The sequence below is a fragment of the Oryctolagus cuniculus genome, chromosome 3 (genome assembly GCF_964237555.1).
Source record: "Oryctolagus cuniculus chromosome 3, mOryCun1.1, whole genome shotgun sequence".
NCBI lineage: Eukaryota > Metazoa > Chordata > Mammalia > Lagomorpha > Leporidae > Oryctolagus > Oryctolagus cuniculus.
In genome coordinates, this window is record NC_091434.1 from 138,475,318 (window position 1) to 138,487,646 (window position 12,329).

Below are 12,329 nucleotides of genomic sequence, written 5' to 3' on the forward strand. Positions count from 1 at the left end.
TCCTCGTCACTGGAACCCCTTAACTCCCACAGCATAGCTAACTCAGGCCACATGGTTTCAAAAAACATGGGTGAGGCAGGAGGAATGACAACATAGAAAACCTTAAACTGGATACTGGGTTGAAGGATTCCTAGTCTACTGCTCAGTGCTGGACCAGAAGCCCAGCCCACAAGGTCCACCTGCCACCCTCACTCCTCTCTGGGAGCCCAGAGGCCCCAGCCCCCATGTCTGGTCTGCTGCCTCCCTCTCCTCCAGCCTTCAAAGCATGGCTCCATGGATGGGCACGTCTATGTCATTCAAGGAAATTTCCAACCATGGCCCATAGAGGGTGCTCTTTTCAGATACTTGGAGGACAACAGGTTTCCCCCAACTCTGAGATACTAGGTTAGGAAAATCCCCTGGACGGAAGCCTTACCAGGAGCTAGGCTGGCATCTCTCAGCAACCATGCAGGCATGAAGTGGAGTCTGGTTTCTAACAATCTTCTTCCATCACCATTAGTCCTACAGGGAATGAGCAGCGTCTCACAGAACACCTGTCTCAGGAGTAAAAACACTTGTTTAGAGAATTGAATTTGCGTTTGTTTCTATTTCTTTTTTTATCTTTTTAATTTACTTATTTGAAAGGCAGACTGACAGACCTTCCTTGCTAGCTCACCCCCCAAATGCCTGCATCAGCCAGGGCTGGGCCAGGCCAAAGCCAGGAGCCTGCAAACTCTATCCAGGTCTTCCACGTGGGTGGCAGGGGCCCAAGCACCTGGGCCACCATCTGCTGCTTTCCCAGGCATGTTAGCAGGAAGCTGGATCGGAAGTGGAACAGCAGGGACTTGAAGCTCATGTGGGATAGCGTTGCAGGTGGTGGCTTAACCCACTATGCTACCACACGGGCCCCCAGGGAACAGAATTTGTGAACTCCGTAATAGAAAGAAGCATTTGTTTCTAACAGACAGCAAAGCATGTTATAAAACAAGAGCCCTTAGAACGGTGTGGAAAAACCAGATCAAGCAGAAGAGAAAAGAGCTTAGAAACAGACGGGTGTATTTGGAACGTGAGGATGTGACAGATTTCTATAGAAAGGAGAAATCATTCAACAGATGGAGACCACTGAGTAACTGTTTGGAAAGAGATCAAGAGTTAATTTTTTTTACCTTACATCATTAGCTGAAAAAATTCCAATATATGTCTATGTGTCAAACAAAACCCTGTAAGCATAAAGAAAACAAAAATCTAAGAAAATATTTCCTGACCTTGAGGAAGAGGGGCTCTTGCACAAGCCATGGAAGCCAACAGGCCTCAACGAAGAATCTGATCCGTGTGACAATATCCAAAGGAAAAGATTTTACAAACTGTGTCATGGAAAAAAATGCCATAAACCAAGTTAAAAGAAGAAATGCTGCAAGATGGAAGATTGCATTATTTTCAAACAAAAGATCTAAGTCTAGAATAGATAGAGAACTCCTACAAATCAATAAAAGGATCTAAGAATACCAATAAGAAATCATCAAAAGGTACTAGCAGCAATTTACAGAGCAAAATACAATGAGCATTTTAAAAATGTTCAAAAATACATGAGAGATGAAGGAAAAACAAATTAAGTCAGTTATTTTTTTAACCTGTGCTACTGGCAAAAAAAAAATAAAACGTTTGAAACGTGGAGCATTAACTAGGGTGTGAGAAACAGGCACATTCCTTTTTTTTTTTTTAAAGATGTATTTATTTCTTTGAAAGGCAGAGTGACAGAGAGAGGGAGAGAGAGATCTACCATCCATCAGCTCACTCTGCACATGCCTGCAGTAACCAGGGCTCCCATATGGGCGGCAGGAACCTAAGCGCATCATCTGCTGCCTTCCCAGGCACGTTAGCAGGGAGCTGGATGGGCAGCAGAGTGGCTGGGCCTCAAACCAGTGTTCCGATAGGGAATGCAGGCAACCCGAGCAGTGGCTTAACCAGTTGTACCACAATGCCCAACCCTGGCATGTTAGCAGGAAGCTGGATCGGAAGTGGAACAGCAGGGACTTGAAGCTCATATGGGATAGTGGGGTATAATTTAGCTACTTCAGAAGACAACTTGTCAGAACTATTAAAATGCACAATGTGCAGAACCAGCAGTTCTATGTCTGAACAGAAATTCTGTTGCATGTTCAAAAAGCATAAGTAAAAATAAGCAACCAACCACCCTATTTCTTGTGAAACCAGCACCCTAAATGTCCATCAGTAAAATAATACATAAGTAGATTTCGGAACATTTTATGGAATACCTTGGAGCAGTTAAAAAAGAATGAGGTATTCTTCATGTAATGACAGGTAACATAACGAGTGAAATAAGAAAGTTGTAGAAAAATGTCCGCAACATGAAACTATTCACATTCATACACACACACACGCACACACGCATGACCAACAGCACATACACTTGTAATGCTAGACTCATAAGGTAGGGAAATGTATAGAAAATGGGATGAGGGGTCAGCATTGTGCAGAGGGTTAGGCTGTCTTTTGGCACACCAGCATCACCTGTGAGCACCAGCTGGAGTCATGGCTGCCCTAATCTGGATCCAGCTCCCAGTTCTTGCACTTGGGAAGGTAGCGGATGATGGCCCAAGTGCTTAGGCTCCTGCCACCCATGCGAGAGACCTGGATGGAATTCCTAGCTTCTGGCTTCATCCTGGCCTAGCACTGGCTGTTGTGGCCATTTGGGGAGTGAACCAGTGGATGAAAGATCTCTCTCTAACTCTGCCTTTCAAATACATAATTAAAGCTTAAAAAAAAAAAAAAGAAAATGCGATTAAAAAAATAAGTAAGTGTAAGGGAGAGACCACATTTGAAGGGGGTAATTGAGGGAATTTTTCCCTTCATGTCTATTGTTTTCCTATTTTGTGAGAAAAAGCAGTTTAGGCACGGTTTTTAGAATTCAACAGGTTTCTTTTGAAAAGAAATAAATGTTCCTAAGACAAAAATGATTTGCGGCAACCCCTTCTGCTTACTACTAAGATAACTATTGACATTGTCACACAAAGGCAGCTTTGTCCGCAGCCAGACTGCATTCTGCAGTTCCTTTGCATAACAAAAAGGTCTTAGAGGGTCTTTCTGGAACAAAGGGATATTTACCCTACCATGATGTAAGTGTCAAGATGAAGTTCTGGGCGGCAGTTCCAGACAGAGGTCTCCAAAGCAACTGATGCAGGGGCAGAGAGCTCCCTGCCTCTGCAAACCAAAAAGAGGCGCTTTCATGTCATTCCTTAGTGGGGAGAAGGGTGCTGGAAGGAGTCACATGTGCAGTTCCTGGCATCAGCGTGGCCGCCTGCTTAGATCCGATGCTGCTGTCTACAGGGTCCAGTGCACTGCAACTCAATGGCAACATCAGCGTGAGCACTTGGGACCGTCCGCTGTGTGCCAGGCCATACCCCTGGGCTCAGTCCCAGCATCTCACTCCATCTTCACAACAATCCCAAGAGAAGGGCCTTAGTACCCATTTAACAGATAAGGAAACTGAGGTTCAGGTGGATTAAGAAAGGTTTCCAGGCAAATGACTGAATGGGCAACTGTAACTTAGACTTATCTTCTCAAGCCTGCACTCTGGTCTCCACCCTGTGCTGTTTCTCTAACACATCCAGTGTGAGTTTAGAGTGGGTGGGCTTTGCGCCAATCAATATGTACATGTTAATGCTATATGTTATTTATATTTAGGGTAAAGGGCCAAAAGTGAACTCTACGGCAATGCTAACAAGATGCTGTCATTTCTCCTGCCTAACCTTTGGGAGTGGGACTGCCACATTCTGGGGACCACAGGTCTCCTAACTGCACAGTAGTTCCGGGAGCCCCAAGAGACGAAGTCACAGATCCACCGCTGCTAGGGGTTGGAGGTGAAGGCAGGTGACACTCTCATCTCAGCTCGTCTGCCTGAGTCAGAAGGCAGGCTCCACGGGTTCTGCAGTTATTTTTCTAGACAGAGTCCATGTTTACCCAGGCCATGGCCAGGGCCTGCTGGTGAAACCAATGAGCAAAAGCCTGCAAGCCCTCTTTTCTTTCCGACTCCTGCTGCTGCCGGGGGTCTTTTATCCCCATCCTGTTTCTAATCCAACAGCATGTGAGGGGAGGGAAAGCAGCAGGCCGAGGAGTCTGTCGGTGCACCTGCCTTCCAGGTGCCGAGAGCTTTAGAAGAGGTAACAACGTATGTAACAGATTTCCTCCCAAATCACCATTCTCAGAGAGTGGGCTCCGGAAATAAATTCAGAGCGCAGAGTGGCAGATGGGGTAGATGGATTCAATTAAGGCAAAGAACATCAAACGATTCCAGGGATGCCTCATTTTCACCGCACATGTTTTGCTTCCAAGTAACTCCCAGCAATGGCCCAGGTAGGAAGTAGGGTGCTCTTGCACCCCAGCGTGAACTTAATGTCCTCTTACGAGGGTGCTAATATTCCCTTCGCCTCCTCTTCTCTTCAGTAATGTGGTGAAGCAGCACATGAATCAGACTGAGTGCAGGATGCACAGCAGACAAGCATTTCTCCAGAACCAGGTGTCAGTCAAGTTCAATGGGTGTTTCCCATGGTCCTCTTCAGAGAACAGAGTTCTCCAGTTGGGCTACAGGAGAGCTTCCATTGCAACTCAGACAGCTACCCTGTCATTTTTCAAACACAATAAAACAATAAAATATTCACACTCCTTTTATCCTCCTAAACATTCATCACGAGGGGAAGTAGGGTTCTGTCTTTGCCTGATGGTTTTATCACACAGACACTAGACTAATGTTTTAAATCACAGTTTTACAGGTCACTTTACTGCTATTACCAATGTGTGCGATTCTTACCACCCCTAACAGTCTTTGTAATTATTTACTCCCAGAAGGAATTAAAATCTGCAATAAATTTGCCATACACATAGTTGATATATGAGTATCAATGTGTATACATTTATATTTGTATGTTATCCCAAACGCTACTCCCAATCGACCTTGATTTTCACCCAAAGTCTAGTAGTTCGATGAGCAATGTTTTCCCTGTTCCCTGGCTGCCCGTTAGACAATCTGATTGACAGCCATGTTATCCAACAACATCACAGCTGGGTCACAGTTTCACAAAGTTGGTATTCAAATCTTCCTGGTCAGTGGAGAAACTGTGGAAGGCTTGGAGTGGCAACTCAGCTGTTATACACCGTGACTCCAACTGCAACAACATGTCTGATTAGGAATGAAATATAGCCATGTATCCAAAGCCTTCTTTTGTAGACTTTAAATCATTTCTAGATTCCAGCTCACACTTTATGTTGCAAAGTTGAAATCCCCCCAGACAGAATGGAACAATGTTTAGGCTGCCATACCATCTTCAGCCTCCTGGGTAGTAATCTCCACTTACTCAAAAGACACAGCTGGGGAAGTAGGCTAATGTTAAAATACAGAACCAAGGACTTGTTCCTCTGGAACAGAGGTGCCCTGACTTATAATGAAAATAAGCTACCTTTGATTTTCTGAGCAGTATACAGGAGCTTCCAGGAGAAAAGACAAGGCTGGAAACTCAAGTCCCCGACTCCCCGTGAGCCATGTGGGCTCACGCACATGGCACCTGCAGGACCCAGCTCCTTGAGCAGCTGTTGCACCAAGGGCCCCAGTTCCTGAGGCTTCCCTCAGTTCTTTGCCACATGGGCCGCTCCACCGAGAGCTCACCAGTGGGCTGTGGCACTCCCTTTGAGCAAGCCAGGGAGAGCCAGAGAGAGCGCGCAAAGCAGCAGTCACAGTCTGTCACAACCTAAGTCATCACTTTGGCTGTGTTCTGTTTCTGAGGCAAGTCACCCAGTCCAGCCCACGTGGGGCAAGAAGACCAGGAGGTAGGAATCACTGGGGGCCATCTGAGGGCTCCTGACACCTTCCGGGTGTGCACAAAAAAAAGGAATAAACACCCCAAAATATCATAAATAGAGACAGAACAGCGATGCAGAGCAGGAAGGGAAAGTGTTCCAGCATCTATTGTTTTCTGCTTTTGAGCTCTCTCTCCTTCTCCCCCAAAGCCCAGCCAAACATCTTCTCTGATGGGTGCTTTCTTCATACAGCCTCCGACACCTGTCCCCTCTTCTCCACCTGCAAGGCCCCAGCCAAGTTCCAGCGTTCCTCTCTTCACACCCTGAACATTGCACTACACGTCTCCATACCCTAATACGTCTTGGACCCCACAGCCAGAGGAATCTAAGTCATACTTGCATCTTCATGGCACAGGAAGACCCTCCAGGGGCTCCCCATTGTCAAACACAACCCAGACTCTGGGCTGCCATTCAGTACCATTATTTGGCCCACGCCTGGCTACCCAAACTCTTCCCACTCAACCCCCCAATACCAACCCACCAGCCAGGTAACCATGCTCAGCAGCCAAACACTCCAGGCTTCTGCTCAGCTCCCCTCCCTTGGCAAGATGAGTATTCCCCTTACCACTAGGAACCCACCCCAAGTCCCAAGATGCAGAGCGGACCTCAACTTCTCCGTGACAAAGTTTCTGTCCCTTGCAGCTGTGAACACCTGCAGCCCCAGGACCCCACGCTCTTCCCATGCTGGCCAGGCACCGCAACAAGTGTGGGGTTTCCCCTCAGAGTTGATCAGAGGGCACAGGATTCCTTCTCCCTGAAGGCCAGGGGCACTCCTCGTTGTCCTACTTCTGTCAAGGGCAACTGGACCACGATGGCTGCATGGACAAATGGGTGCACGGACGGAATGCCAAGTCCAGTGTCTAGTGTATCACCAGAGGCCAATCGGTTACCAGGATATGTTAATACCACCAACTACTAAAACGGGAGTTTTCCATCCACCAGCACCGTGGCCAGGCTGGAACCCTTCCAAAGAGAGCACAGGCAAGTGAACTTTTCTGGGTCTGACATAAGCCCGTCCGCTCACACGAACAGCTCAAGGGAAGACAAGTCCAAAGCCCTTCCTTCGTCGCCCACCCGAACGCTGGCTTTTGGGGACAGGGTACCAAGGACACAGCATCAGGCGGCACAGCCAGGGCAGAACTCAGCCAGCACACGGCAACTTCCAAGTACTGTGCTTCAGCAGTATTTGGGTACAAGTAGTGGCAAGAACTCCAGGGTGCCGCGCAGAGAGAGGAAAGGTACCTATTCCATGATGGGGGAGGGTTGTCCCTTTATTTTAGGTGACTTCTAGTAAATAAAAGGATTTTTTTTTTTTTGAGATAAGACTTGTTAAGGCCCGTGTTGCCTACTCTTAGGGACAGGGGTTAAATTTTAATGAAAAGACCACAAAATCCAGAGGCCATCCAGCGCTACCTCTTTCGCTGGCTCAGCCTGGAAAGATTTCTCCAAGGAACCACTCCCGGCTTCGGGCTGCCTGCGCTGACCTGGGCCGCTCGGGTCCTCCGGCAGGGAGCGCTGGACGGACAGGGCTCCGGGGCCTCCCACGCGCGGCGAACTCTATCTGGCGCTCGCCGCGCTCCTCCGAGGGCCGCAGGCACGCAGCGGAGTGCGGGGTTCCCAGGACCCAGGCGGAGTTGTGAGCTGTGCACGGCCAGCAGCCTGCGGTGGGAACGTGGCACCTCTCGCCCCGCACTCACCTGCTTTTCAGACCCACTTCCAGCTCCCCATCGGGGTCAGCTCCCAGAGGCGTCTCCGGATCTCCACGGTCCCGGGGTGCCTGGCCCGGGGTCAGGGGAGGGCGTGGGGGTGCGGAACTGCCCTGGACCCCCACGACGCCCCCCTCCTCCGCGGGAGCGCCTCGCCCTGGGGCGGGAGGCAGGGACTGCCTGCAGAAACTTTGGGTCCTCCGGCGGCCAGTCTGTGGGAAAGCCCCCCCTTGCTGCGGCCCCCAGCACGCGCGCCGGCCGCTCGGCGGCACCGCAGCCTCCGCAGCCTGGGCAGCCCCGGCTGCCGGCACACGGCGCGGCTCCTCCCCGGCGCACGCCTCTCTGCTGCCCCTGGCGGCCGCCGCGCCGCGCCGCGAGCGCCGCCTGCCCAGCCGGCTGCGGGCGCCCGGGCGCCGGCCCCGCCTCCCCTCGCGCTCGCCGCCGCCGCCGCCGCCGCCGTTGCCGCTGCCGCCGCCGCCACCGCCGCCGCCGCCTCCCTGCGCCCTCCCTCCCTCCCTCCGCGCTCAGAACACTCAATGTCGGAACGTTCCGAAGATGACGTCGGAGCGTTCTCGAATCCCGTGTCTCTCGGCTGCTGCTGCCGAAGGAACAGGGAAAAAGCAACAAGAAGGAAGAGCAATGGCGACACTGGATCGCAAAGTGCCCAGTCCGGAGGCGTTTCTGGGCAAACCCTGGTCCTCCTGGATCGACGCCGCCAAATTGCACTGCTCCGACAGTAAGAACCCCGCCGCCTCCTCCTCCCTTTATTATCCTGTAACCTCTCCATTCGGCTACAGCCACTGGGGGAAAAAAAAAAGTGTGTGAGAGAGCGAGTGGCCCCCGGTGTCCTCCATGCCGCCCCCCCACCCCCCGAGCGAGCGCGGAGCGAGGCCCGCGGCCGGCGGCCCGGCTGTCCGCGCCCGGCCCCCCGCGGCCCCCCGCCGCCTGGGCTCCCGCAGCCCCGGCGCGGCATCCGCGTGAAAGGCGACTCTGTTGCTGCTTGCATAGTTTTTTGGGGGTACCTCTCTGGGCCAGGTAGCTGGAAGCCCGGACTTGGGAGGAAAGGTTGCATTGTCAATTTTTGAAAGATTTTCATAGACAGTCTTTCTGATCGATCTGTTTGCAAATAAACACTCTCCCTCCTCCCCCACCCACCCAGACTTTGGCTTCCCCACCCCCCCCCCTTTCCCCCTTCTCTATCTCTTTTTTTTTCCTTATTTTCTTTTTTGCTTTTCTTTTTCATCTGCAGATGTAGATTTAGAAGAGGCTGGAAAAGAGGGTGGAAAAAGCAGGGAGGTTATGAGGCTTAATAAAGAAGGTAAGTGGAGCTCCTGGCATTTTAGTGTTAGCATGTGTGACAGAATCTTCACAGGATTTTCGAATATCATGTGAATTGTTCTGGGTATGGAGTGACTAAGGCTTGTCAAAAATCGAGCCCGCCCAGGTGACTACTGCTTCTTCTCCTGAACTTCTTTCAAAGTATAAATACCACTGGTGATGGGGTAGGGGGGCTGGGGGAGGCTGTTGGAGGCAGAAGTTTGCTGTACTTCATTCGAAGTCAGCGCTTGAACCTTCCTGGTGCGTATGGGCCATTCTGCTCTGGAGCATCCTCGTCAAATGGTGGGGGGTCGAAATCCCCCAGATGAGGAGTGGGGCACCCGTGGCAAGCCTCCCAGCCTCCCCTGTGGGTAAATGCACAGCTGTTGAATGAGCCCCACATGGCCATTCCAGCAGCCACCCCTTTCGCTTGCCACCAAAAAGCAGCGCGCATGGCAACCCTTGGCTCTGAGTTACTCTGGCTCACTTTGCGCTGGGTCACAGATTGTGACGTGGTGGGCAGGGCTAAGGGGCATCTGTATGTACAGCCGCTCCCCACCCCGTCCTCCCATCTGGTCCCCCAGCTCTGTTTTCCCAGCATGGAAGTCCACGGTACTTGCAATGGAACCCAGTGGGGTAGAGAGGTCATCTCACACTGGGACATGGGAGTGAAACCATGGCCTGCTAGAACTGGCCATCCGGCACACGTGTTCGTCGTACATTAATCATCCGCTGGTCCTGTGTGCGAGCGGGCCTTGTGTAACTGTGGCACGTGGGCTTCACGTGCAGCAGCTCCTGAGACCCAAGACCTCTTTCTGCTGCACAAACGGATGCGCTCGTTGGAATCTGGTTCACTCACTGATGTCCTGGCTGAAACTGGGGGGTGGGAGGAAGGGCCACAGGGACAGAGGAGGTTGGTGGGAGGTGTCAGACACAGCTAAGCCACTAGAACCTTGCTGGTCTAAGACCAGTGGAAAAAAGGCCATGAGACTCCACATAGTGGTCTCCTTCTGGAAGGCAGCTGTAATCTGCATGGAAAGATGGAACTCGCTTTGTGGATCAACACCTGAGATGGTCACTTCTCCCCGCCCAGTCATCCTGTCCTTGACCATCCAGAGGCAAAAATCACCCGGAGGTTTAAGAAGCATGCATATTCGAGAAGCAGTCTCTAGCAGTGTTTCTGCTAACTGAGGACCTGGGGGACAAAAGGCTGCCCTGAAGATGTTGGCCTCTGGCTCTCTCAGAGTGGTCTTGAGATATATGTTCAGGATGCACAAGGGAGTGATGTCAAGTGGGCATCTTACAAGTGCCTAGTGTGTGTGTGTGTGTTGGCAATGGCACATGTGACTAGAGAGCCTTCACATGCGCTCTTGAGGTCTTTCATAGCTTGTCGGACTCGGTTATCAGACCATTGGCAGTGTTCGTATGGAAGACGATGAGGTTGTGAAAGCCTTTAAAGTTGAGTATTCAAGATTGTGGCGTGGCCCAGGATTGGTACGTCCCAGGGCTGGGTGATGGATTGTGACTGGAACACCCAGAACTCATACTTCTACCACCACCAACACCCCTTTCTGTTTGAAACGACTCCTATTCTCACGTTCTTTGCCTTGTGAGAAATGGATTCTTTTAAGAAAAGATGGAAAGTTCTTTCTTCAGCAGTCACAAGTGGTACATGCTGCTTAGATAGCCTTTGTCCTCTAAGGTACCAAGGCTTCGTGCTCAATTGCATGCATTTGCATTAGGGATACCCACTGTTCCGTGCAATGTGCAGTTGTGGACTTCACCAGGACAGCCATGGCTGGACTGCAGTCTCTTTGCTTATAAGTCTGAGGGAGCACGTTGGCTGAGCAGTTCCTGGTGGTCTTCCTGGCATGTGCGCACGGTGTTCTGTAGAGGTAAAATGCACATATATGAGTACTAACTGGGTATTTCACCTGTGAGGGATTTAAGTATTGGCCCAAGATGTTGCATGTTGGGTGTTTGGCTTCTTGGAACTCCAGTGACGTTGGCTGGTTGCGTTCACCTTGCTAGGAGACCCCTTGGCGGAGGTACCCAGTGGGAGGTCTTGGGGTGCACAGGTGTTTGTGGCTGGATGGGTCCCTGTGTCCTGGAAGGTGGCCCTTGAGCAATGATGTGAGTCTGTGTGAATGAGCAGAGGTAGACTGACCAATGACACTGTTGGCTGGAAGCAGGTCTTGAAAAGAAACTTGGGCTTAAATGGCAATGAAGGAATAAAATAAACTTTAGGAATTCTGACTGAGAAACAAAAGGATGGGATGCAGATTTTGATAGAATTTTTATGGTAAAATACACTGACTGGCTTAGCTGTGTCTAAGCGTCCAGTTGAGTGGCATTAAGCTTATTTACAGGATTGTACAACCATCATCACTGGTCATTTCTCAACTTTTTAATCATCTCAACCAGAAACTCTATTCCATTTCCTGTATTTCTAGTTTTCATTTGCTTTTGTCTACTTCCTGTTCCATTTTCTGTCTTTATGAAGTTCCCTATTGTAGCTGCCCCATGTAAGTGGAATCATACAATATTTGTCTATGCAGTATTTGTGTCTGGGTTATTTCACTTAGCATAATGTTTTCATGGTTCATCCCTGGCATAGCGTGGATCATTGCTTCATTCCTTTGTTTTTTGTTTGTTTGTTTGTTTGTTTGTTTTGTTTTTTTGACAGGCAGAGTGGACAGTGAGAGAGAGAGACAGAGAGAAAGTCTTCCTTTGCCGTTGGGTCACCCTCCAATGGCTGCCGCGGCCGGTGCGCTGCGGCCGGCACACCGCGCTGATCTGAAGCCAGGAGCCAGGTGCTTCTCCTGGTCTCCCATGGGGTGCAGGGCCCAAGCACTTGGGCCATCCTCCACTGCACTTCCAGGCCATAGCAGAGAGCTGGCCTGGAAGAGGGGCAACTGGGACAGAATCCGGCGGCCCGACCGGGACTAGAACCTGGTGTGCCGGCGCCGCAAGGTGGAGGATTAGCCTAGTGAGCCGCGGCACCGGCCCTATTGCTTCATTCCTTTGTAAAGCTGAGTAATGTTTCTAACTATCCATGCGTAGTTATTTCATAATTTGCATTTTTTCATGAACTTTACAAAGACCACTTGTAAGCATGGATTTCAAAAAAATTTTGCAGCAAAATCAGTTTATCTTTTGATTCATTTTCTGTGAACATGTTGAAGTAGGTGCACACGTATTTTGCTTCTCCATTTCTTTGTTGATGGATAAGTGGGTTGTTTCCCTCCATTTTGTTATCATGAATGATGCTGGTGTGGTGTGATATGTTTTATAGACTGAGCTCAAAGAGGGAAGTTAGGCAGGAGTTTTGCCTTCAGCCTCTCTCTGGCCACACTTTGGAAGACACAGCAAGGACTTCCTACTTTTTAAATAGCTGACTATGGTAATAGAGTTCCTTCCCCATTCTTATCCCTTTAACCTTCCTCTGCTTCAATT

The 12,329-nt window shown here is 50.2% G+C and overlaps 2 protein-coding genes across 28 annotated transcripts in view; one reads left to right on the top strand and one right to left on the bottom strand.

The window, feature by feature from the left end:
- CDHR3 (cadherin related family member 3) overlaps positions 1-7,957 on the bottom strand; it is a 156,144-nt gene extending 148,187 nt beyond the window's left edge. For 3 of the 10 annotated variants that reach the window (XM_070071160.1, XM_070071164.1, XM_070071159.1), the window contains exons 1-4: positions 7,548-7,956; positions 3,111-4,618; positions 1,245-1,343; positions 416-533 (exon numbers count right to left, since the gene is read on the bottom strand). In XM_070071160.1, the coding sequence (XP_069927261.1) occupies positions 416-533; positions 1,245-1,343; positions 3,111-3,113 (220 nt within the window). In that variant the 5' untranslated portion in view covers positions 3,114-4,618; positions 7,548-7,956. Of the gene's footprint in view, positions 1-415; positions 534-1,145; positions 1,200-1,244; positions 1,344-3,105; positions 4,619-7,547 lie in introns of all 10 variants that reach the window. The other 7 variants (XM_051848843.2, XM_070071162.1, XM_051848849.2 and 4 more) reach the window with 7 other exon arrangements.
- A 24-nt stretch (positions 7,958-7,981) lies between these two features.
- Positions 7,982-12,329, top strand: part of ATXN7L1 (ataxin 7 like 1) — a 283,217-nt gene continuing 278,869 nt past the window's right edge. For 12 of the 18 annotated variants that reach the window (XR_007920484.2, XR_007920483.2, XR_007920485.2 and 9 more), the window contains exons 1-2: positions 7,987-8,292; positions 8,806-8,874. Coding sequence is in view for 12 of the 18 variants with exons in the window: in XM_051848828.2 (XP_051704788.1) it covers positions 8,112-8,292; positions 8,806-8,874 (250 nt within the window). In the remaining 6 variants the exon portion in view is untranslated. Of the gene's footprint in view, positions 8,293-8,805; positions 8,875-12,329 lie in introns of all 18 variants that reach the window. The other 6 variants (XM_070071155.1, XM_051848832.2, XM_051848834.2 and 3 more) reach the window with 3 other exon arrangements.